Raw genomic sequence first — 23642 nt, 5'->3', positions numbered from 1 at the left:
GGAGGCAGTTCTCTCTCCGTTTTGGCCTGCAGCTTCTTTAGGGACAAGCCTGCCAGCCAAGCTGGAGTTGGAAGGGAAATCTCGGAACAGATGGGGGTGCACGTGTAGGAGGAGAAAATAGCTGCTCTATCCTATGACTGAGCCCCTCCTCCCCCCAACCCCAAACCGAGGTTGGGCTGCCTCATCACATAGGTATGCAGGCTGGAGCTCAGTTTTTAAAACAAAGGGTTTTCCCCTCTGGATGGGTTTGGTGCTTTCCCTGGCCAAAGGAATGCACACAGCCCTGGTTCTCCCAGCGTGAGGGGGAAGTCAGGAAGAACTGCAGGAGCTGCTGGCTGCTGCCGCTCAGAATTCACAGCGTGCTGTTCAGGCTGTTAAAGGAACATCATTCTGATCCCGCAGCAGGCTGGAAGGTAGAGTAATGATGCCATTAGCCAATGAGCAGACCAGTAAATGGGGCACCTTGAACATTTCTGTCCAGAGTGGGGAGGAGCTTAGAAAACATAGGTGAGTGGGGCTTAGAGCAGGCTATTCTAGAAGGTTTTGAGAGCAGAGGGAAGCAGGTCTTGGAGTCTGGGTAAGAAAGTGGGAAATTGATTAGCACACAGAACTCCAAGCCAGATCTCAGAGGTACTTCCCAGGCCCTCTGTGCCCGTCCAGCGCCAGAGGATGGAGAAACTCCAGGTTGGCATCTGGTATAGACGGCTGTCCACGGGGTCCTGGGAGCGCCACTTGCGGTCTTCACCTTGTCAGTGCCTGAAGCACATTATCTTTTGGTTTGAGGGGAGTGGAGCGAACCACACTCCTAACTAAACTCCATTCCCTGTAATCATCTCCCTAACCTCCCAACTTCCCCAACAATTGAGCTCGTCTCCAATTAACTGGAGTTGTACAGTGGAACCCGACAGCTGTGACTTGGGCTGTTTCCTTTCTTCAGCCCTCACTTGGATCTACAAATCCCCCATAGCTTGGGAAGGGCCCAGGCAAGTCGCCTGAGACTGAGACCCCCGCCTGGAAGACCACAACAGGCCTGTGGGAGGATCCCTGGACTGAGGCAGGAGACCTTCAGGCCAGTTACTTCTCTGAGGGGCCCCTGGTCTCCTCTGTCAAAAGGGTAAGAACAGAGGATTCCCAGACCCCACCCTCACCAGAGTAGGAGCCAAAGGGCTTCCCTCTGAGAACAGCAGGGAGACCCCAGGGTCTTAGGAGAGGAAGGAGGACTGGTGAATTTCCATGGGTCAGGAGTCTTTCCTCTCTCCAGTCCAGTCCCCTCAACCCCAGTGGGGGCCTTCTCTGGCAAAGACCCTGATGCTGGGAAAGATTTGAGGCAAAAGGAAAAGGGGGCCGCAGAGGATTAGATGGTTGGATATCATCACCAACTCAAAGGACATGAATTTGACCTAACTCGGGGAGATGCCACCATCTCCCAGAGGACAGAGTAACCTGGCGCGCTGCAGTCCGTGGGGTTGCAAAGAGTCGGACATGACTTAGCCACTGAACAACAGCTCCTCTCAAATCCACTTTAAAGATGTCTAGTTCAGGCCTTTACAGAAATATGTAGTATCTCACCCCTCTAGTCATGTGATGTTTCAGACCTCTAGTTTCTCATCCTCTTTAAACCTATTTGACAGATTTTGGATTTTGCTTTTAAAAAGTGGCCTCCAAGAACAAAATGCTTCTGTAAACAGGACAACCCTCACCCCCAAGCTCCATGGGTACAATTTGCCCAAACCCTCGTTATTTGAAGATCTTTGTATACAAATAATTCCTTAATGATTCAACATTTCAGGACTAGATGGCTTTAAAGATTGTCCAAAAGATGACATTCCACTGCTTCCCAACAGGTGCTCAGAGGGTCAGATTTTCTGTCTGTGGCATGTTCCAGTTGTCACAGGGTGAGGACGGCGGGGGGCGGGGGTGGGGGGTAAGATTGACAAGGCGGGAGCTTTTAGTTAAGGAATTCCACTGTTAGCCAGCTGATACTTCCTGTGACAAGTGGACATTTTTTTCCTGACAGGTGCTCTGGCCTATAAAGCAGGCATACCCTAGAATCAGCTTAGGAATAATTGCCTTCTCTTAGAAAAGCGGGACAGCACTAAGAAAAGCAGGGAGCTCTGCTTTCTAGTTTTAGATGGTTGGGATTTTTTCTTTCTGTACAAGCTCACAAGAGGCTGGTTAGAAAATGAGCTTTTAGAGCAGGTCCACTTCTCCTCCTCCTCACTTCTTCACAACATAAAACAGAGGGTAAGGGACATCACCAGCTCGGAGAAAACCCCGCCTGGTCTCTGAAACCTTTGATGCTGACAGTAACACACAGTTTAAAAAGGAAATAAGCAGTTACTGGACAAAGGAACACCTACACCTGCAAGGACAAAATGGGTATGTGTATATACGCGAGTCAAGAGACAAGACTATCAAATAGCTGAGTATTTAGCAAATTAATACTGAGCCTTTCGCCTGCACTACAGAATACATATTAGACAAAACTTACAGCACAGCAGGACAGAGACCCTGTCCAAACATGTTGCTCCTTATTTCCTCAGCACAAGCTGAGACGGTGAAAGCACTGGCAGATGCAGGTGACAAGCTCTTACTGCCTTCCCTTTCATCCTTGCTCCTGAGGTGAGTCTAAGAAGCTTAGGTTCACAAAAGGGATCTAAGCAAGAAACACTGTGTCTCCCGCACCTACCCACACTTATCTGACCTTCACCCCAGGTTCTAGGAGCAACTTCTGGAGAGGCTGGGTTAAGAACAACCGTCAGTTCTGGTTTCTCACATCCCTTTCAAAGGAAGAATGCCCCAGGTAGCTCAGCTTCTTCCTCAGTCAGTGCTGGCGCTGGGGGCAGAGAGCCATAGGGGCAGCTGTCCAGCCACAGGAAGGAATTCGCCGCAGGCCTGTGTGCCGGGGCTGAGCCCTCCCCACCTCTGCAAACACCGGAGCACAGGGATATTTTGGGCTCTCTCTGTGGCAGGCTCCTGACGTGCACTATATGTAGCTGCAGATCCCAATCAATCTCAACATTTCTTAACTGTTGGAACGCCTTTCTCAACACTGTAATTTACCCTCAGAAGAACTGGGAGCACACACCTCGCCTCCCCAGTGCCACATTCTACTAACTGCCGCCCCCTCCCACACCCCACCAAGCTACCTATGTAGAGAAGGAAGGAACCCTCCTCCAGAGGCCGCAACAGAAGGCCATAGTACATAAGCCATTGACAAGAACTTTTATTTATTTTTAATGACATTAAACACAACTGCTACAAGGGGAAAAACATGATACACAGGAGGCACCAAACTTCATTTTCTTAATTGATCCTGACAACAACCAAAGTAAATTGGGGTCAAATCAGATGGAAAACTATAGGTTATTTCAGGCTCTTTTGGTTACAAGTAAACTATGTAAACAGCACAAGTCTACTCAGCAGTGTTAAGACCCCTGTGGTGAGAATGTCATCACAGATAAAGAAAGCTCGGTAGGCAGTTCAATGCACAGAGCCCTTACTCAAATAAAACAATACGGCAAGAATTCTACATGAAAATTAGACTTAAGAGGCCAACACCAAATATGAGATACATAAGCGCTTTTAAAAACAAATTCAAACTCCAGATTCTACCCACTACCATCTTTAAGGCGAACATGCCTGATAATAAGTTTTCTTTGGCTTTGTTTTTGTTCTTAAAGAATACCATGTTAACCGCTAGGGAACAGTTCTCTCCTCCCCCAGTCCAACAGATTTAATTAAGCTGCTAAAGCTTTGGAAAAACAGAATTATTTGAGCAAAGAGGAAATGTGATTGTCACATTTTCAAGATAACCCGTCACTCATTAGATTTGGCAAAGGCGATGCTCCCGTGACACGTCAGTCTTAAACCTTCCTGCACCAAGGAGGTAAGAGCATGAGAGTTAAGACTTCTGCCCGAGCAAACGGCCATCCCTTTACTCCTTGGTGATCTGTGGGGAACAAGACAACTACAATGCTAGATATTCCAGCAATACTTAGTTCTAATTGTGCTATAGTTTCAAAGTTGGATGTTTGTCTGTCCCACTCCATCAAGCTGATTTACGCGAACTTGGAGAAATGACTGACGTTGTAAATGCCAACTGAAATAACAGATTTTGACTCTTACCTTTGAACAGAACTTCTCCTTTGCATTTTGGCCCCAGACTCTCAACCAAATTTCCAAGGAAAAGAGACACCTTGACAGAAATGGTAAACACTTAGGGACATCCATCTAAATTTACTGGTAACAATGACCAAGTTTCTCCCAAGTTAGTTTCTAAAGCAGATGTTTATGTTAGGTTACTTGCAGACAAAGATGGGGCTGATGGAACAAAATCTGACAGGCAGTAAGCCCAGTATCACAGGCTGTGCTACAGCAACTAGGTACAACCTTCACTGAGAGTGAACAAGAGCACAAATGCCAGACTGTAAAATCTCCCAAGAGATGTCTAGAGCCGTCTGTAAAGAGAATAACAAACTCCAAAGACATCCATTAAGGTAGTTGCACAAAGCTCATCAACTTGGCTTAAGAGTACTAATCCTTAAGATCAGGTAATGCTTTGTGCACAGGCTTCATCAAAACTATTTTAAATCCACTTTAGTAGTTCTGTAAAACTGTACATCCTCTGACCAAGTGAGGAGGTGGAAACATCTGGATCAAAAGGCACCTCTTATTAACTAATAATGGAGACAAAGGACAGCTTCTCAAAAGTCTCTTCTATAGGATGGAGGCTCACTAACTAACTCGCCAACTCATACTCAAAGCTGGGTTCAGCAGATGAGACTGAAGACCAACTCACACCTCTCAATAGCACTGCCTTCTGGCCTGTCCTAGAGTCAAGACTCTCGGTGGGCAGCTCTTCAGTAAAGAGTGCAATGAGGCTGTTCTTAAGCGGCATCTCTATGTCCAAAAGCATACAGGAATATGCCAGTAGAGCCCTAAGATCACTGGGGAAACAAGGAAGGAACGAAAATCCTTGAAGAAAGAGAGAGAAGGCAATCAGTCACAAGACCACAAATCAACAGAGGTTTGTTAGTCACCAGTCTTCTGTTAAGAGTTAAGATATGTAAGACTTGTAAACACTACTGTGCAAAATAAATTTAATGAAGAATGGGGGAAAAAAAAAGCCAAAAAAATAAAGGCAGCTAGTAGGTACAAAAAGAAGAGAAGATTTACACTTTTAATTTGTCCTTTCAACTACTTCAGATGTCCTGAATTACTAACTTTAAAATACTGACGGGTATTCAGAGATTCACATAAAAAAAGTAAGAAGGGTTGTTAAAAGTGACTTGTATCCATTTATAAGTCATCAGCAATAATTAAAACTGGTTTGCAGCCTGATAAAGAATCTCTTCCTTCAAGAGATTAAAGAATGATTTCTTTTGGGCACCAGAAGTAGACTTCACCTCTGCAGAGAGGTGGCTCTTTGCTTGAGCCGGGATATTCTGACTTAATGCTGGCTTTCAGGAGGCAGCCACCTTTAATTTAAATTAAAAAATTAAAACTATGTCAACTCAACACTGCTTAAATGCATACACACACACAGAAACGAAGGACCCTATACAAAAAATTTCAAGTCAGCAATATGCATTTCCAAAAGGTGACGAGTTCTTTAAATAAAAATATTGTGAAAAATAAAATTCGAAATCTACAATGCATGGAACAGCAGAAGATGAGATGCTGCTCTGGACAGGACCCTGGATAGGGTCCTTCACTGCTGATGGGAGGAGACAAGTGGACCGTATGGGAAATCTGGTAGACGCTGGAACCGATGGTGGCTTCGCTTATTCTGGTCAACCCACTGGGTCAGACTGTATCTTTGCAGATTTCTCTGTCGGAACCGGGCGTAGTTTCTATCAGGAGAGGGGGAAAATAAAAAGAGGACAGATGAGGGTTTTGGCCAGAATGGCTATTTATACATAAAAAAAGGCCAAGACAACTATTTAAAGAATATTGTTATTTTACAAATTTGGATATTCATTTTATATTTTGATTCTCACAATTTTAGAAATTTTGTATTATTTTCCTGACATGAAAGTCATTCTGTAAGTGCTATTTCCCTCCAATTTCCAAAGCCACCTAATTCCCATGTAAGTATTATGGTAATATGGTCCATATACATGAATGTTCTAAGAAAAACCAGTGTGTAGCGTATAGTAATGTTTAAGTGGGAAAAAACCATTTTCTTCCTCTGGAAACATTCAAGACAGGATTTATATTTCATTGCTTGCATCAGATCCGTACCTCCAGCAGGACCTCACTGTCTGACACAGCTCAAGGTTGCTCAGGACACAGCAGTTAAAATTAGAATAAAATTCCCAGAGAAGGTAAGGTATCACATGAGTATCACACTGAAAGTTAAGTGGCTGAACAGACTCAAAAGACTGAGAGCCTTCTTTAGTCGTGTACTGGGCTGGGGCTTGGAGCAGGACCCTCTGAGTTAATTTCATCGCCTTCTCAACTCAGCTGTTCCTAATAGACACCTGGGAAGTTTGTTTTTTTTTTTTTCAAGATACAGATTCTTGGCCCCTCTCTCCACCTTTAGACTTAATAACTTAAGAGTCCCTTGAGTCAAGCCCTGGACATCTGTATTTTTAGGTATTTCCATAGGTAATTACGTGGAAGAGCCAAAGTTGAAAGTAATTTTAGTAGCACTTGGCATTTATCTAGCCCTATATGCAAATACCAGAGAAGGCAATGGCACCCCACTCCAGTACTCTTGCCTGGAGAATCCCAGGGATGGGGGAGCCTGGTGGGCGGCCGTCTATGGGGTTGCACAGAATCGGACATGACTGAAACGATTTAGCAGCAGCAGCAGCATATGCAAATACTTGCTGAATTCTTTAAACATGTCACCTCATTTAATCCTAATGACAATCTTACCAGCAAAGTTACTCTAATTTAAACTCCTTGTACAGGTTTAGGAAACTGAGCATCAGATAAAATAACTTCCCCAAGGTCATATAGTAGAGTAAGTAGAAGAGCCTAGATTTGAATTCACATCTGACTGCAGAATTTAATAACTATTACACGACACTGCTGTTCTGAGCACTGCTGTCATTCTGGTTACTATGGAGGAAATGCTGAGTGTAAAGGCCCTGATGTGGGAGCACATCTGATATACTTGAAAAATAGCAGGGAAGCCAGTGTGACCAGAGCAGAGTTGAGCAAGGTGAACAGTAGAGGAGAGGATGTTGATGAGCTAACCAAGCCAGGTTAGACCATGCATATAGGCACTTGCAGGGGATCAGGGAGATGGGAAGCCACTGGAAAATTCTGAGCAAAGAGATTCTGACTTATGTTTATGGCTGACAATCTCTTTGGCTGCTCAAGTTAAGAACACTACACAGGCAAGGGCAGAAGTAGTAAGACCATTTACGAGACTTGCAACAATCCAAGTGAAAATGATTGAGAAATGGTCAAGTTCTGGATAATATTATACATAAGAGCTTATAGGATCTGCTGATGCACTGACTATGGAGTAAGGACTTACAGGTGACTCCAAGGTTTCTGAGTAATTGGATAAAGTAACTGAATAGAACTGTAAAACAACAATGCATCAAGAAGCCAGAGGATTTTAAGACTAGAAAGGCCCTTTGAGCTCAAGTAGTCCAATATCTTATTTTACTGTTGAAAGGACCAGAGAAATGAAATAATTTGACCACAATCATGTAGCTAGTTAAAAAGTGCAAAGCTAGTATCAAAACCCAAGTTTCCTGAATTGTAGTCCAATTCTTATTCCATTATACTATATCACTTCCTTTCTACCTCTGTAGTTCAACAACAATTACAGCCCCAAAGCCCCACCACATTTCTCCTGCAGCGGAATTCTACCCTTTTCTCGCTTCTTCTAAATACCCACTCACCGCCTGGTGAGGTCTGAAGGATGCTGCCATTTCTGGTTGTGCATGTGATGAACTTGATCCATCAAGGCACACAGCTCCCCCAAGGTACCTGTGACACAGAGAGATCAGTGGTTAGGAAGCAGCTCAGTGAACTACCATGTCAGACTAGGTCAAAATATGTGCTTTCAGGAAAAGAGAAAATAGGCACTGGTTCTAAAACTATTTATGATTATCACAAGCACAAAAACCACAAGCCAGAGAGGAAACCTTGCTCTTGGATGATATGAAGATGATGAAGCAGCAATAATGACAGCCACCATTCATTCATTCAACATTTATTAGCTCCTATAATGTGTGAGAATCTTTACTGGGCCCTAGAATATGGTACAGATGAGAGACTGGACCTGTCCAATGATGTTTATACAGGAGACAGGCAATTCCAAAGCTGTGGTAAGTGTAGTGTCAAGAGGAATATGTGATGCTATGTGAGCACAAAGACTGCAGAATGGGGGTTTGAAAAAGTCCCGTCCAGGGCAAGTATCTAAAGGATATATAGAAGTTAATGAGGTAAAGGGGTGGGAGGTAGGAGTGGCCAATACAAGTAGCTAATACAAAGGCCCAGAGACACAAGACAGTGAAACACATTCAAGAAACAAGAGAAGTTGAGAACAGACGGTGGGTGGGGGCTTTCTCCTTAATAAGAAAAATCACTGGAGGCAATTTCTCAAACACCTAGGATCCTGGCAAGATCCTAGGTACTTTATATATTATCTTACTAATTCTGAAAAAATACCTTGAATGGAGATAAGATTTTATTAACATCATTTTAGAGATGGGAAACTGAGGCTCAGGGAGGTGAACCTGCCTTAAATGATTATTAAACTGGACTCAAAATTAGCTCCTGTTAGGTTCTATGCTTTTGTCACTTTGATAATACTTATTTTGCACTTAAGGGCTTAGACTTAGGCTGAAGCTTACAAAAGCAAAATTTATGGTTAGAGAGAATAAAATAATTCCCCTAGACCAGTGGCTCTCAAATTTTAACATGTATCAAAATCAGCTGCGAATATAAAGCAGGTTGCTGGGCCCCACCCCTAGCTTCTGATTCTGCAGGTTTGGAGTGTGACAGGACAATTTGCTTTTCTAACAAAGGCCCAAGTGATGTGCTGCTGCTGGTCTGGAAATCACACTTTGAGAACCACTGTCCTAGACAGTGGAAACCTTTCTTCCAGCTAGTTTACGTATTTCTCATTACCTTTCCTACTCTGCTCTCAGAAACCAAGAGCTGTCCAACTAGGCTGCAGATCATCTTTTCAAGTTCTGGTGAAAGATATTTACTCAACTTTTAAGACCAATTTAATTTATTTGAAGCCTCAAAAAGCCCAACTCTGCAGAAAAAGTATATACTTTGGAGTTACGCAGACTTGAGTTAAAATTCCAATCCAGCCACTAACTAGCTCGGTGACCCTGGGCAAATCATTTCACTTACCTATGAAATGTGGACAGTAGTAATATTTTGCTTGAAGTTGAATATTAGGGATATAGTACATAAAAGACCTAGCATATTTCCTGGCACACAGGCAGTGTGAGGTAAGTGGTAGCTATTATTATTGCGTTACAGCCTCAGGACTGTTAGTTTGCAAAGACTCTTCCTATGACAGTCAATCACCTATTTATAAGGAAAAATGCATATTACATGCATCAGTCTACATATAAACTATGACATGTTTTATAACACTCAGCAGAAATTCTCTAACCATAATGAGATGATACTTTTCAGGAAAATTTTAAGATTCATTACATTAAAAATTTCTATGCAGTTAAAAAGCACAACCAAGGGAAAAAGAAGATAACTGACAAGATGAAAAGTATACCTGAAATGTATTTGCAAGGGTTTACTGTCCTTATTCTATAAAGATCAGTCTCCTCATGAAACAAACAAAAGAGATCAAGGACATGAGTAGGTAATTCACAAATATAATATAGTAATCAAGGTTGCTGTTCAGTTGCTAGATCATGTCCAATGCTTTGTGACCCCATGAACTGCAGCACACCAGGGTTCCCTGTCCTTCACTATCCCAGAGCTTGCTCAAACTCATCCACGAGTAGATGATGCCATCCAACAATCTCCTTTTCCTCATGCCCTCAGTCTCTCCCAACATCAGGGTCTTTTTCTTTTTTTTTAACATCAGGGTCTTTTTCAATCAATAAACATAACAAAAAGATGTTCAATCTCATTAATATGGAAATAAAACATATTAATCTCACTTCTTGAGAAGGAAATACAAATCAGAAATGAATTTTCCCCTTGAGAGGTAGCTTTTGATTAGAAAATCCTTGGCCAATTTGATTTGTTAAGCTAAAATCAAAGTATCTCTATTCAAATCGCCTTTCCTTTATCATACTTTCACATCATCAGCATCCCCCTTCTTCTACCCCCCACAAAAAGAACATTTCAATGTTCTTTGGTGAAGAAATCAGGTTTCTAAGAATTTCAAGATACATTTTTTTTCTGACAAAGCATCACCAAAGGAGGGCTGGCAAGATATGAAAAGTCTAGTGTCCAATCTCAAAATGGAACAAGATAATCTTCAAACCATGTCTTTCAGCTCACTCAACTCTTCCACCTAGACTCAAATGATGGAGATTAAAGATACACTATAAACCTCCAACAAAGAAACTCATTCACTTTAACAGAAGAAAATGGCTGATCGATTAGGCCCAAGTATTCAACTGCTAGCATTTACCATGTTTCAGGCAGTATTCTATTTGCTTTACATATATTAGCTCATTTATTCCTTACAACAATCCTATAAGGTATTTCCTCCAATTTACAGATGAAGAAACTGAGGCACAGAGAGGTAATTCACACAGCTAGTTATAGAGCCCAAGTTCCAACAAAATAATACCATCACACGATTGAGTTTCCTTAAACATTTTCTAGGATTGACATTTCACTGTGGGGATTACAAGAATTATATATTGCAAAATGTCTTGTATATCCAGTTGGTACCTAACACAGCACTGAATAAACAAAGGCCCAATAATTAGGTCTCAGCTTATGCATCAAGAAATGTTAATTTTCATTAGCACTATGAACTTATTGATGTACCAACATTATTAGTAAGACTTTATTATTAGTAAGACAATGATCTAGAGATAATGGGAACTAATATTTTTCACGTATTTATTATGTGCCAAGCACGTGGCTAACTGCTTTGCATTCTTGTTGTTGTTGTTCACTCGGACATGTCCGACTCTTCACAACCCCATGGACTACAGCTCGCCAAGATTCCCTGTCCTTCATCATCTACCGGAGCTTGCTCAATTCATGTCCATCGAGTCGGTGATACCATCTAACCATCTCATCCTCTGTCATCCCCTTCTCCTGCCTTCAATCTTTCCCAGCATCAGGGTCTTTCCTAATGAGTCAGTTCTTCAAATCAGGTGGCCAAAATATTGGAGCTTCAGCTTTGGCATCAGTCCTTCCAATGAATATTCAGGCCTGATTTCCTTTAGGATTGACTGCTTTCATCTCCTTGCAGTTCAAAGGACTCTCAAGAGTCTTCTCCAACACCATGGTTCAAAAGCATCAATTCTTTGGCAATCAGCCTTCTTTATGGTGCATCTCTCACATCCATACGTGGGAAAATCATAGCTTTGATTATACAGACCTCCGTTGGCAAAGTAATGCCTGTGCTTTTTAATATGCTGTCTAGGTTTGTCATAGCTTTTCTTCCAAGAAGCAATCATCTTTTGATTTCATGGCTTTGCATATATCCTATCATTTAATCCCAACACCTACATGAGGCAAATACCATAATCTCCATTTTATTCATGAATAAACTGAAACTTAGAAAAGACAGTCATCTGTGCATGCATGCTAAGTCGCTTCATTTGTGTCTGACTCTTTGCAACCCTATAGACTGTAGCCTGCCAAGCTTCTCTGTCCATGGGATTCTCCAGGTAAGAATACTGGAGTGTGTTGCCATTTCTTACTCCAGGAGATCTTCCCAACCCAGGGATTGAACCTGCATCTCCTCCAGCTCCTGTGTTGCAGGTGGATTCTCTCCTGCTGAGCCACTGGGGAAGCCTGATACTCAACTATCATCGAGTAAATGAGAAAGCCAGGATTCAAACCCGTATGGAGCTATTAATCCAAAAACCTTATTTCAGCTCATAGCTTCAATCTCTTCTTCCTACAAATTTAGAGATGCTAACAAGAATGGAAACACTTTACTTTTCTCTTCTGTTCATAGTTTTTAACAGATGGGCTTTCTTGGACCAACAATCAGGACCACAGTTTTATTTTAAGTTGTGGCTAAAAGGTGGTGAAGACTGTTCTTTGTTTTGTGGCTAAGAATGAAATTCATCTAAGAATGAAATTAGGAAGAAAAAACCTCAACATTTCAAACAAGGGATCAGCACTTCACTGAAACCTTAATCAATAAATATGCAGCTGACTGATTTGGGGGAAAATCCAGTCTAGTAACTATCCTTAATAGGTTAAAAGTAAATCAATTGTTATAAAGGAGGAGGAATGATAATGTTGAATGCTTGCTATGCCAATGGCTCTTCTGACAGGTCTTACACATCACCATACTCTGTACTCTGTGACCAAGAACAAAGACTCTCTCTGCTGGCTAATGATCTAAGAGCTGGCCTGGCACCAGCAGATCATTAAGAGAATCAATCAGATACTCTCCCTTGGAATGTGAACAAGAGCTTAAATAATAAGAAGAGAGAGAACAGCACACACAGGCAGGGCTCTAGGACAGGATGGACACTTGAGATAGCTAGTAAAGAACAGCAGAAGCACTAGTTATGGAGACAGATTAGAAGGATCAGAATCACTAACTCAGGAGGGAAAACCTATTATATAGGAAACAAAAGGCACCTGTTTCTGAAGGGGCTGGCTCTATGGCTGATTCTTTTTCAGTATGAGACAGAGCTACATTGTTGAGCCTCTAATCTTCATCTTTTCCTATAAATCCTTAAATTGAGTTACTTAAAGGCAATCACAATGTCTCTATTTAATGTAATAAAAAAATACCTAATACAGGGGAGGGAATGAAAAAGAAAGGAAGGAAAAAAAAAACTGTGCTACAGGGTTATAGGCTACAGCTTTTCAGTTCATTCAGTCGTGTCTGTCTGTCTCTTTGTGACCCCACGGCCTGCAATACGCCAGGCTTCCCTGTCTGTCACCAATTCCTGGAGCTTGCTCAAACTCATGTCCATTGAGTCGGTGATGCCATCCAACCATCTCATCCTCTGTCATCCCCTTCTCCTCCCGCCTTCAATCTTTCCCAGCATCAGGATCTTTTCCAATGAGTCAGTGCTTCGCATCAGGTAGCCAAAGTATTGCAGCTTCAGCTTCAGCATCAGTCCTTCCAATGAATATTCAGGGCTGATCTCCTTTAGGATGGACTGGTTTGATCTTCTTGCTGTCCAAGGGACTCTTTTACAAAGAGATTAATTAAATAGGAGTAGGGAATTCCCTGGCAGTCCAATGGTTAGGACTCTGAGCTTTCACTGCTGAGGGCCCTGGGTTCAATCCCTGGTAGGGGAATTAAGATCCCACATCCCACAAGTCATGTGGTACAATCAAAACAGAAAAAAGGAAAAAAAGATTAACCAGAAAGCAAGAATGCAAACATGGCACCTCCAGGTCAACAAAACTATAATAAGGAATTTCGCTTGCAGTGCAGTGGTTAAGACTCCATGCTCCCAATGCAGGAGACATGGGTTCAGTCCCTGCTCTCAGAACTAAGATCCCACATGCCGCAAAGTATGGCCAAATAACAAACAAACAAACAAAAACCCTGTGATGATTTAGTACAAATCTTGACTGATTTTCCATGCACACAAGGCAAAAAGCGAAAGAAACAGGATTTATATAACTCATTTCTGCAGTGTTGTATTATATAGGGGATATTGAATGATGTATGAATGTCCTTAACAGTATTGGCAAATACAGAAACAGAATTTACATAACCACTGCTGCTTATGATCTTCAACAAAAAAATCAAAGCAGAGACTTCTAATTATAACAAATGGGCATATCTCTACTGCAAGCAACTAGAGACTAGGCAAAATGTATGAAACAACTGTTTTCAGACTGCTCAGAACTGTGATCTGTAAGGGAAGATCACAGATTCCTTTAGTCTTAAAGGAAATCAGTCCTGAATATTCATTGGAAGGACTGATGCTGAAACTCTAATACTTTGGCCACCTGATGCAAAGAACTGACTCATTGGAAAAGACCCTGACGCTGGGAAAGATTGAAGGCAGGAGGAGACGAGGACGACAGAGGATGAGATGGTAGGATGGCATAACCAACTCGATGGACATGAGTTTGAGCAAGCTCCAGGAGTTGGTGATGGACTGGGAAGTCTGGAGTGCTTTGGTCCATGGGGTCGCAAAGAGTTGGACACAACTGAGCGACTGAGCTGAACTGAAAGGAAGGGAAACAACTGAGATGAGCCTTGAAATTTCCTATGAGTCTAGAAGCTTATAATTTTTCAAAATTAAAATACTGTTTTTTAAATGAAGACCCAACAAACATTAAATAAACAAAAGCAAAGAGACTTCATCACCAGCAGATCTGCACTATGAGAAACTAAAAGGAGTTCACCAGGAAAAAAGAAAATGTGAGATGGAAACAAATCAAGAGCACTGGAAATGGAAATATGTGAGTAAATATAAAAATCATTTTCTCATTTAAAAAATATTTTTAAAAGATAACTGTCTTGGGACTTTCCTGAAGGTCCAATGGTTGAGACTTCTCGCTTCCCATGCAGAAGGTGTGGGTTTGATCCCTGGTTAGGGAACAAAGATTTTGCATGTCATGCAGCATGGCCAAGAAATTTTTTAAAAAAGATAACTACTTACAGTAAAAGCAATTATATATTGAAGCATTTATAATATATGTATATATGAAATCAATAGCAAAAAAATGGAGATTTGGAAGGGTACTATTGTTAGGGCCTTACAGTATATGTTAAAGTGTTAGTCATTCAGTCCTGTCCAGCTCTTTGAGACCCCTGGACTGTAGGCTGTCAGGCTCCTCTGTTCATGGAATTCTCCAGGCAAGAATACTGGAGTAAGTTGCCATTCCCTTCTCCAGGGGATCGTCCCGACCCAGGGATGGAACTCAGGTCTCCCGCATGGCAGGCAGATTCTTTACCATCTGAGCCACTAGGGAAGCTTAATGTGGTAAACTATTTTATCACAGAGTGGTTAAAGATCTGTACTGTAATCTACAGAGCAACAGTTCTCAATATATGTCCTATGGTCCCCAGAGTTCTCAGTACTCTTCAAAGCCTTCACAAGGTCAAAACTATTTTCATAACAACACTAAGATGCTATTTGCTTTTATTACTTGCTACTTGCCAGTGTACTGGGGAGTTTTCAAGAGGCTACATGACGTGATATGGAACCTACAACCACATATGAGAATCTGGTAGTATCCTATTAAGCCAGATAGTCAATGTAATCATTGCATTCTTCTCCCTAAAATTTTTTAAAAATTATTTTTATTTATTTAATGAATTTATTTGGCTGTACCAGGTCTTAGTTGTGGCATATGGGATCTTAGTTCCCTGACCAGGGACTGAACCCAGGCCTCCTGCATTGGGAGCATGGAGTTGTCTTAGTCACTGGACCAGTGACTAAGTCCAGTAAAGTCCCAAAATTTTGGCTTTGTTTTGAAAATTACAGTCACTTCTAATAAAAACACTATGTTAACATGCAATGAATTTGTTACCTTAAAATATATGAATAAATATTTTAATAATTTACCAGTTCTAAGTTTTAATATGGTTGCATAAAGATAGATATAATGCACACAAACAGAAACACTTCGGGGTCCTCAATTTTTAAGAGCATGAATAATCTGTAAAACTGCAAATGAGTCCTGAGACCAAAAACTTTGAAAACTACTATCCTAGAACAACCACTGAAAATAAAACAAAAGGTTAGGTAGTAAGTCAAACATGGAGATAAAAGAGAATACTTAAAAATACTCAAAAAAAGCAGGAAAAGATTTAAGATTTAAGAAAGAACTGGTAGACAAACAGAAAACAAGTGATAAATGTTAGATTTAAATCCAACCATACTGATAATTATATTAAATATAACTGAAATAACACTTGAATTAAAAGACAGATTGTGAGACTAGGGGAAAAAAGCAAGACCTAACAATATGCTGTCTATAAGACATCCATTTTAAACACAAAGATATAGCTAGGTTAAAAGTAAAAGGATGAAAAAAAAAATATCATGCAAACACTAGTCAAAAGAAAGCTCAAATGGCAATATTAATATTAGACAAATAAGACTCCAAAACAAGAAATATTACAAAGAGTATAGAGAGTTCATAATGATAAAGGAGTCAATTTATCACAAGGACATAATATTCCTAAATGTATTATGCATCAAACTGCAGAGTTTCAAAATACATGAGGTAAAAATGACAGAAATGAAAAGAGGAATAAAAACATCTTCAACTAGGGTTAGAGATATGAATACTTCTTTTTTAATAAAAAAAATCTGTAAGGATATAGAACTGAACACCACTATCAACCAACAAAACCTCATTGAAATTTATAGAACACTTTACCAAAATCAGAATACACATTTTCAAGTACACATGGAACATTCACCAAGAAAGACCATATGCTTGCCTATAAAGTAAGCCAGTTTATTTAAAAGGACTGAAATCACACCAAGTATATTCTCTAACCATAAGAGAATTAAACTAGAAAATTAATAATAGGAAGATAGCTGAAAATTCCTAAATATTTGGAAATAAACAACACACTTCAAGAAATCACAAGGGAAATTAGAAATTGCTTTGAACGAAATGAAAATGAACACACACCAAATTTGTGAGATGCACCTAAGTAGCACTTAAGATGGCCCATGACTGAAGTGACTTAGTAGCAGCACTTAGAAGGAAATCTGAGAATTTAAATGCTTACAGGAGTTAGAAAGATCTCAAATCAGTGATCTAAGTTTCCACAATAAAAGCTAGAGAACAAGAGCAAATTAAACCCAAAGTTAATGGAAAAGAAATAATAAAGTGAAGAAAAGAAAATAGCCAAAAATAATATAGAAATATGAAACTAAAGACTTACTTTTGGGGAAAAATAAAATTCATAAAGCTTTAACTAGATTTAAGAAAAAAAATGACAAATTACCAATATTAGAAATGAAACAGTGAACATCACTACAGATCCTACAGTAATTAAAGAAACAGTAAGGAAATATTAAGAATAATTTTATGCCAATAAATTAATCAACTTAGATAAAAAGGACAAATCTCTTTTAAGAGACAAATTATTAAAACGGACTCAAGACGATAAAGAAATTCTGAAAAGCCCTATATCTACTATTAATACATCTGTAGTTAGAAACCCTGCCAAAAAGAAAACTCCAGGCTTTATGAGTAAATTCTACCAAACATATAAAGGAAGAAACAATACCAATCCTGCAACAAACAGAAACTGAGGAGAAAACAATTCCCAACTGATTTTATGAAGCCAGCATCACCATGATACTTGAACCAGAAGAGGACAATACATACAAGAAAAATTAAAGACCAATATTCCTCATGAACAAGACAAAAAAAACCTAAAAAGACTAGCATATTGACTAAAGATAATTCATCAAGACCTACTGAGTTTATCCCAGGAATGCGGGTTGGTCTAACAGACAAAAAAAGGTCAATAAATGTAATACACCATATTACAGGAAAAAAGAGAAACAGCACATGGCTCAAATAAAATTCATTTGACAAAGTTCACTTATTCATGATAAAAACTCCCACCAAACTAATAAAAAGGGAACTTCCTTACCTGATAAAGAGTATCTATGATAAAGCTGTATCTAATGTATCATTCTTAATGTACTAGAGGTCCTAAAGGTCCTAATAATGTACTAGAGGTGCTATAAGGTAAGAAATAAAAAGCTTACAGATTGGCAAGGAAGAAGTAAACTGTCCTTATTTGCAGATAAGGTCATGTTAACATAGTCTAAGGAGTCTATTAAAAAGTTACCAGAAGTTACCAGAAAAATTTAGCATGGTTGTAGGATGTTAAGTTCAACAAAAAAAATCAATTGTAAAAAAAACCAACACAACCATCTCATCCTCTGTCATCCTCTTCTTAGCAAAGCCAGATAAAGAAAATAAATACTCAAAAAAAAAAAAATTGTATGTATATGCTAGCAATGACCAGCTAGAAATAGAAATATTATCACTTATAATACCATAAAAAGCATAAATGCTTATAAATTAACAAAGTATGTATAAGACCTGCACAAAAAACTGCTAAAAAATTAAACACAGAAATAAATGGATCTATATCTTCATCCATGATCCTCATCATATTGGAAGCCTCAGAATCATTATAATATCAACTTTCCCCAAACTGCTCTACAAATGCAACATAATCCCAATGAAATACCCAACAGGTTTTTTTTTTTTTTTTTTAACAAATTTACAAGCTGAAACTTGTCAATTTTTTAAAATTTAAAATTTTTTTAAATTATGGAAATCCAAAGGACCAAACAATTTTAAGACTTACTATAAAGTTACAGTATTATTGACATAAGAAAAGACTCATGCACCAATGGAACAGAACAGACAATTCAGAAATAAACCCATGGAAAATATAATCTTTTTAATGTTAGAACTAGATATTTATTTTTAAAAACAAAACAATCACAACAAAAAGCCTAAGACTTTGCCTTATAAAAGCCATAAAATAGTATAATCACTTTGGAAAACAGTTTGGAAGTTTCTTACAGAGTTAAGAAAAGACACATATTAAACGACTCAGTAATTCCACTCCTAATTATTTAACCTTAGAGAAATGAACACGTTAACACAAAAATCCCATATATGTATGTTCATAGATGCTTTCTTCATAATAACAAAAAACTAGAAACAGAAATGTCTAATATCAACAAATGACTACACTGTGGTATATTTATACAAGAAAAAATTCAGCAGTGAAAAAGTATAAAACTATTGATATAGACAACAATATGAAGTCATTTGTTGTTGTTTTAAAAAAACTATTCCAAGTAAAAAACCAAACACAAGCTTCCGGAAGCGTGGATACTGCCAATGGGACTTGATCGTCGCCGTTCAGGAACTCACATCTGGGACAATGGTGTGCATTCCCTGCATCGTCATTCCAGTTCTGCTCTGGGTCTACAAAAAGTTCTTGGAGCCATATATATACCCTCTGATCTCCCCCTTTGTTAGTCGTATGTAGCCTCGGAAAGCTATACGAGAAACCAATGATAAAAACAAAGGCAAAGTAGACTATAAGGGTGCAGACATAAATGGATTACCAACAAGAGGACCAACAGAAATCTGTGACAAAAAGAAAGACTAAACTGATTGTCCCGAAGGATCTCATTGTTTTAAAAATGGACCTGATACTATGAAGCACCTTCTTTGTAATTGTCTCTGATCTTTTTCCAAGACCAGAATTTGGGTTAGATATTAATAGTTCAGATATTTACCTGACACTAATCAGGGAATACCTGGTATTTGTATTTAAAATGTAGCTAGTTATATTTAACGACCTCATTCCTGAGTTCCTTTTTCATTAAAGTAGCTTTCATTTCCTTTATTGCAGTTTTAAAAATATGAATAAATATATAAGGTTTGTGCCAGTAGACACTCTCACTAAGTCAGTACCTAGAAGTCCCTGGGGGCTCTAGCTTTTATTCAGGCTCTTCAAATTTGAGTAGCGTAATTTTACTGTGAAACATTGCAGTGAGACTGTGCAGTCAAATGAAAGGTAGTTTTTGGAGATGATAAAAACTTGAAATAAAGATGTAGTTACTGTCCAACTCAAAGGAGTAGCTTATCTGTGAGAATAATAATTACTATTTATTGCTCTGAGGAAGATAGAAAAGACAGGGAAATAGGGGAAACCTCTCTGGAAAATGGAACATCTTTTACATAAATGTCTAATGTGTAATATAAAATTCTAATCCTTGTTTTGTTCCTTCTGTTCCTACAAATGTATTAAATATTCAGTTTAGCTTGTTAAAAAAAAAACAAAAAAAAAAAAACCAAACACAAGAGCACATATTGCATGATTCCATTTATATGAAATCCTAGAAAAGACAAATCTAATATACAGTGACCAAAAACAAATCAGTGCTTTCCCAAAGCTGGAGTTGGGGCAGGGACAGACTGACTGGGATGGAGCACAAGAGAAAATTTTAGGGTGACAGGAATGTTTTATTGATTGTGATTGCTATGATGATCTCACAAGTACATAAAACTGTCAAAAGTCACCAAAGTGTACACTTAAAATGGGTGCATTTTATTGCATTAAAACATACTACAATAAAGTTGATTTAAAAAAAGAAAAAGTTAAGGCTTATTTCCAGATAAACATACCAGGTCGACTGCATGAGTTTATCTCCTCTTGCCCCTAACATCCTTCACTAAATTAGAAATGAAAGGTCTGAAATCAATGATCTTAGCAACCAGCTAAAGAAAACTAGAAAAAGAAAAGCAAATGAAACTCAAAGTAATCAGAAAAAAGGAAGCAATAAATATCTATCAGAATAGAAATTAGTAAAACAAAAAAATAGAAAAAAAAAAAAAATCAATGAAAAGGCTGTTTTGAAAAAAGAAAAAAAAAAAGAGAATACTACTGTTTGTAAAGTTATAAACCAGACTAATTAGAAGACAGAAAACACAAATGATCAATATTAAAAATGAGAAAGATATCACTAGATACTATAAAAAAGCTTTATAAGGGAATATTATTAAGTGTGAGCCAATGATTTTAACAACTTAAATGCAATAAATTCCTTGAAAAAAAAAAAAAAAAAAAAAAGATTACCCAAGTTCACCCCAAAAGAGATACCAGTTTTTCTATACAAATTCTTCCAGGGAATTCTCAATTCATTCTGTTAGGCCAACATTATTACTCTGCTACCAAGACCACACAAAGAGATTACAAGGAAAGTGCAGACCACATCCCTTATGAAGATAGACTCATAACAAAATTCATGATGAAATTTTAGCAAATCAACCCAATGCTATTATTACAAAGATTATACTTTAAGACCAAGTGCAGAATGCATAAGACCAGGAATTCATGATTGGTTTAACAATGGAAAATCAAAGAACGTAATTCTCTAACATTGTATGATTATCTCAATAGATGCAGAAAAAGTATTTAATAAAACCCAATGCCCATTTCTAATAAGACCTCTCAACAGATCTTAAATATGAGGGAACATTCTCAAGTTAATAAAGGGTATTCAAAAAGAAACATAAAGCTAACATAATAGTTAATGGTGAAATACTAAATGTTTTCCTCTTAAGAGCAGCAACAAATTACTTGTATTACTTGTATTCAACACTGTACTGGAGGTAGTACGATAAGTCCAAGAAAAATAAATAAAATGGCATCCAAATTGGAAATGAACAAGTAAAAATGTATTTATTTGCTAATGACATGATTGTATATGTAGAAGCTGATGGAATCTACAAAATAGGTACTAAAACTAATAAATGAAATTAGCAAGGTTATAGAAGATAAGATCAATGTACAAAAATCAACTGAATTTCCATATACTAGCAATGAATAAATCTTGGTAAAGATGGTAGCAACTGGAATTCATACACTGGGTATACAAAGCGGTACAACTGCTCTGGAAAACAGTTTGGTAGGTTCTCAACAAGTTAAACATATCTACCATATGACCCTGTCATTGATAGCATATCCATACAAAGATTTGTACATGAAAGTTTATAACAGCTTTATTAAATAGCCAAAAACTATGTAAATAGCCAAAACTATGTAAATAGCCAAAAATGCCCATCAACAGATGAATGGATACACAAACTGTGGTATAGCTATTTAGGGACTACTACTCAGCAATAAAAAGGAGTAAACTACCAAGAATATGATGAATTTCAAAATAATTACGTTTTAAGAAAGAAGCCATGCTCAAAGAAGTGTATAAAATGACAGCAAACCAGTGATGGCCTGGGGAGTGGAGGGAGCAAGAAAAGACAGAAAGGAAAGAATTACAAAGGGGCACAAAGAAATTTTGGGCTGTTACAGTAGTTTTATTTTGGTTGCGGTTAGTTTCAGGGTGTTTACATATGTCAAAATTTAACAAATTGTATTTAAATTTGTACAGTTTATTGTATTTCATCAATTACAACTTAAAAGAGAAAAAATATCTGGAGAGAAACAAGAAATTAATTCATAAAATAAGAATATGATAAGAAAAAGGTTCAAAGAGGAAAGAATTCTTAGAAATCATAAATGTGAATGTAAAAATAAAGAGGTCAATATAATAGAAAATATCCCAGAAAATATTAACAGAAAAAGAGACAGGTAGAAAAAGGAAAGAAAAGATAGGAGACATAGAAGATCAGTTCCTGGAAGTTTAATATATAACTATTAGGAATTTCTTAGAGAACAGATTATACAGAGAAGAAACAATTATCAAAGAAATATAAGAACTTCTCAGAATTGAGAAATACATATCCAAATTTAAAAGGCCCACAGAGTGTCTATAAAATACAAAGAATGGAAGAAAGAAGAAAAATAGCTACAGGGACTTCCCTGGTGGTCCAGTGGGCTAAGACGCCATGCTCCCAATTCAGGAGGTCTGGGGTTCAATCCTGGTCAGGGAAACCAGATCCCATATGCTACAACTAAGAATTCCCATGCCCCAACTAAAGAATCCCACATTTGATCCCTGGCTCAGGAACTAAGATCCCACAAGCCCAGGGTTACTGAGTCCCCAAGCTCTGGAGCCTGCAGGCCACAACTAGAGAGATGCCCACGCAGACAATGAAAGATTGCACAAGCTACAACTAAGACCCAATGTAGCCAAAAACAAATAAATGAATATTTTTAAAAAATTAAACTGAAACCAGATTTCTTAACAGCAACACTGGATGTATGCCTTCAAATTTCTAAGCAAAAATTAGTTTTCAATTTAGAATTTTCTATCAAACCATCAATCAAATATGAGGACAAAGACATTTTCAGATATGGAGGAGCCCCACATATTTATTTCCTATATGCCCTTACTTAGAAATTCTCAAAAAAGTAAAAAGAAATTTTCAGAAGACATGCTTCACTAAGACAAAAACCAAGAAAGAAGAAGAAATGGAATTTAGGAAACAGGATTTAACTCAAAAGGGCAGTAAAGGAAAATACTAAGATGACAGCTCTGCAGCAGGCCTAGAGAACAAGCAGTACAGATTAGAGCAGAAGAACAGAAGGCTCAAGGAAGAAAGTCTCCAGAAAATAATTTAAAAGGAATCAATAATTATTGAGTATATCTGAGCATTTGCAGGGGAAGAAGTGAGTGTGAGTGACAGTCACTCAGTCGTGTCTGACTCTTTGCGACCCCATGCACTGTAGTCCGCCAAGCTCCTCTGTCAATGGAATTCTCCAGACAAGAGTACTGGAGTGGATTGCCATTTCCTTCTCTAAGGGGAAGAAGGGGGAATACTAATAAGGATATGTTGCACTTGTAAAAAAATTAAAGATAAATTCATTTGTAATTTTTAAGAAAGTGAGGTAATTAGCTCCAGAAAAACAAATAAATTCAAAAAAAAAAAAAAAAGAAACCATAGTACTATACCACTTGGCTTTGCAGTAAACAGTATTTACTTAGCTGTAATGCAAATAATGAATACTGATTTAAGAATCATTAGGAAAGATACCACCAGAAAACAGAAAATAGCAAGCATTGGTGGGGATGTAGAAAAGCTGGAACCCATGT

General features: G+C 38.4%; 1 protein-coding gene and 1 pseudogene across 9 annotated transcripts in view; one reads left to right on the top strand and one right to left on the bottom strand.

Moving 5' to 3' along the window:
• Nucleotides 1–4612: 4612 nt before the first annotated feature.
• S100PBP (S100P binding protein) overlaps nucleotides 4613–23642 on the bottom strand; it is a 33272-nt gene continuing 14242 nt past the window's right edge. For 5 of the 9 annotated variants that reach the window (XM_061148476.1, XM_061148480.1, XM_061148479.1 and 2 more), the window contains 2 exons: nucleotides 7869–7956; nucleotides 4613–5855 (listed from right to left, as the gene is read on the bottom strand). In XM_061148476.1, coding sequence (XP_061004459.1) covers nucleotides 5714–5855; nucleotides 7869–7956 — 230 coding nt within the window. In that variant the 3' untranslated portion in view covers nucleotides 4613–5713. Of the gene's footprint in view, nucleotides 5856–7868; nucleotides 7957–20575; nucleotides 23347–23642 lie in introns of those variants that run through there. The other 4 variants (XM_061148481.1, XM_061148483.1, XR_009693825.1 and 1 more) reach the window with 3 other exon arrangements.
• On the top strand, nucleotides 18772–19909 carry LOC133060767 (UPF0729 protein C18orf32 homolog; annotated as a pseudogene).

The sequence above is a fragment of the Dama dama genome, chromosome 8 (assembly GCF_033118175.1).
Source record: "Dama dama isolate Ldn47 chromosome 8, ASM3311817v1, whole genome shotgun sequence".
Classification (NCBI taxonomy): Eukaryota; Metazoa; Chordata; class Mammalia; order Artiodactyla; family Cervidae; genus Dama; species Dama dama.
This window is presented reverse-complemented; position numbering and strand designations above follow the sequence as displayed.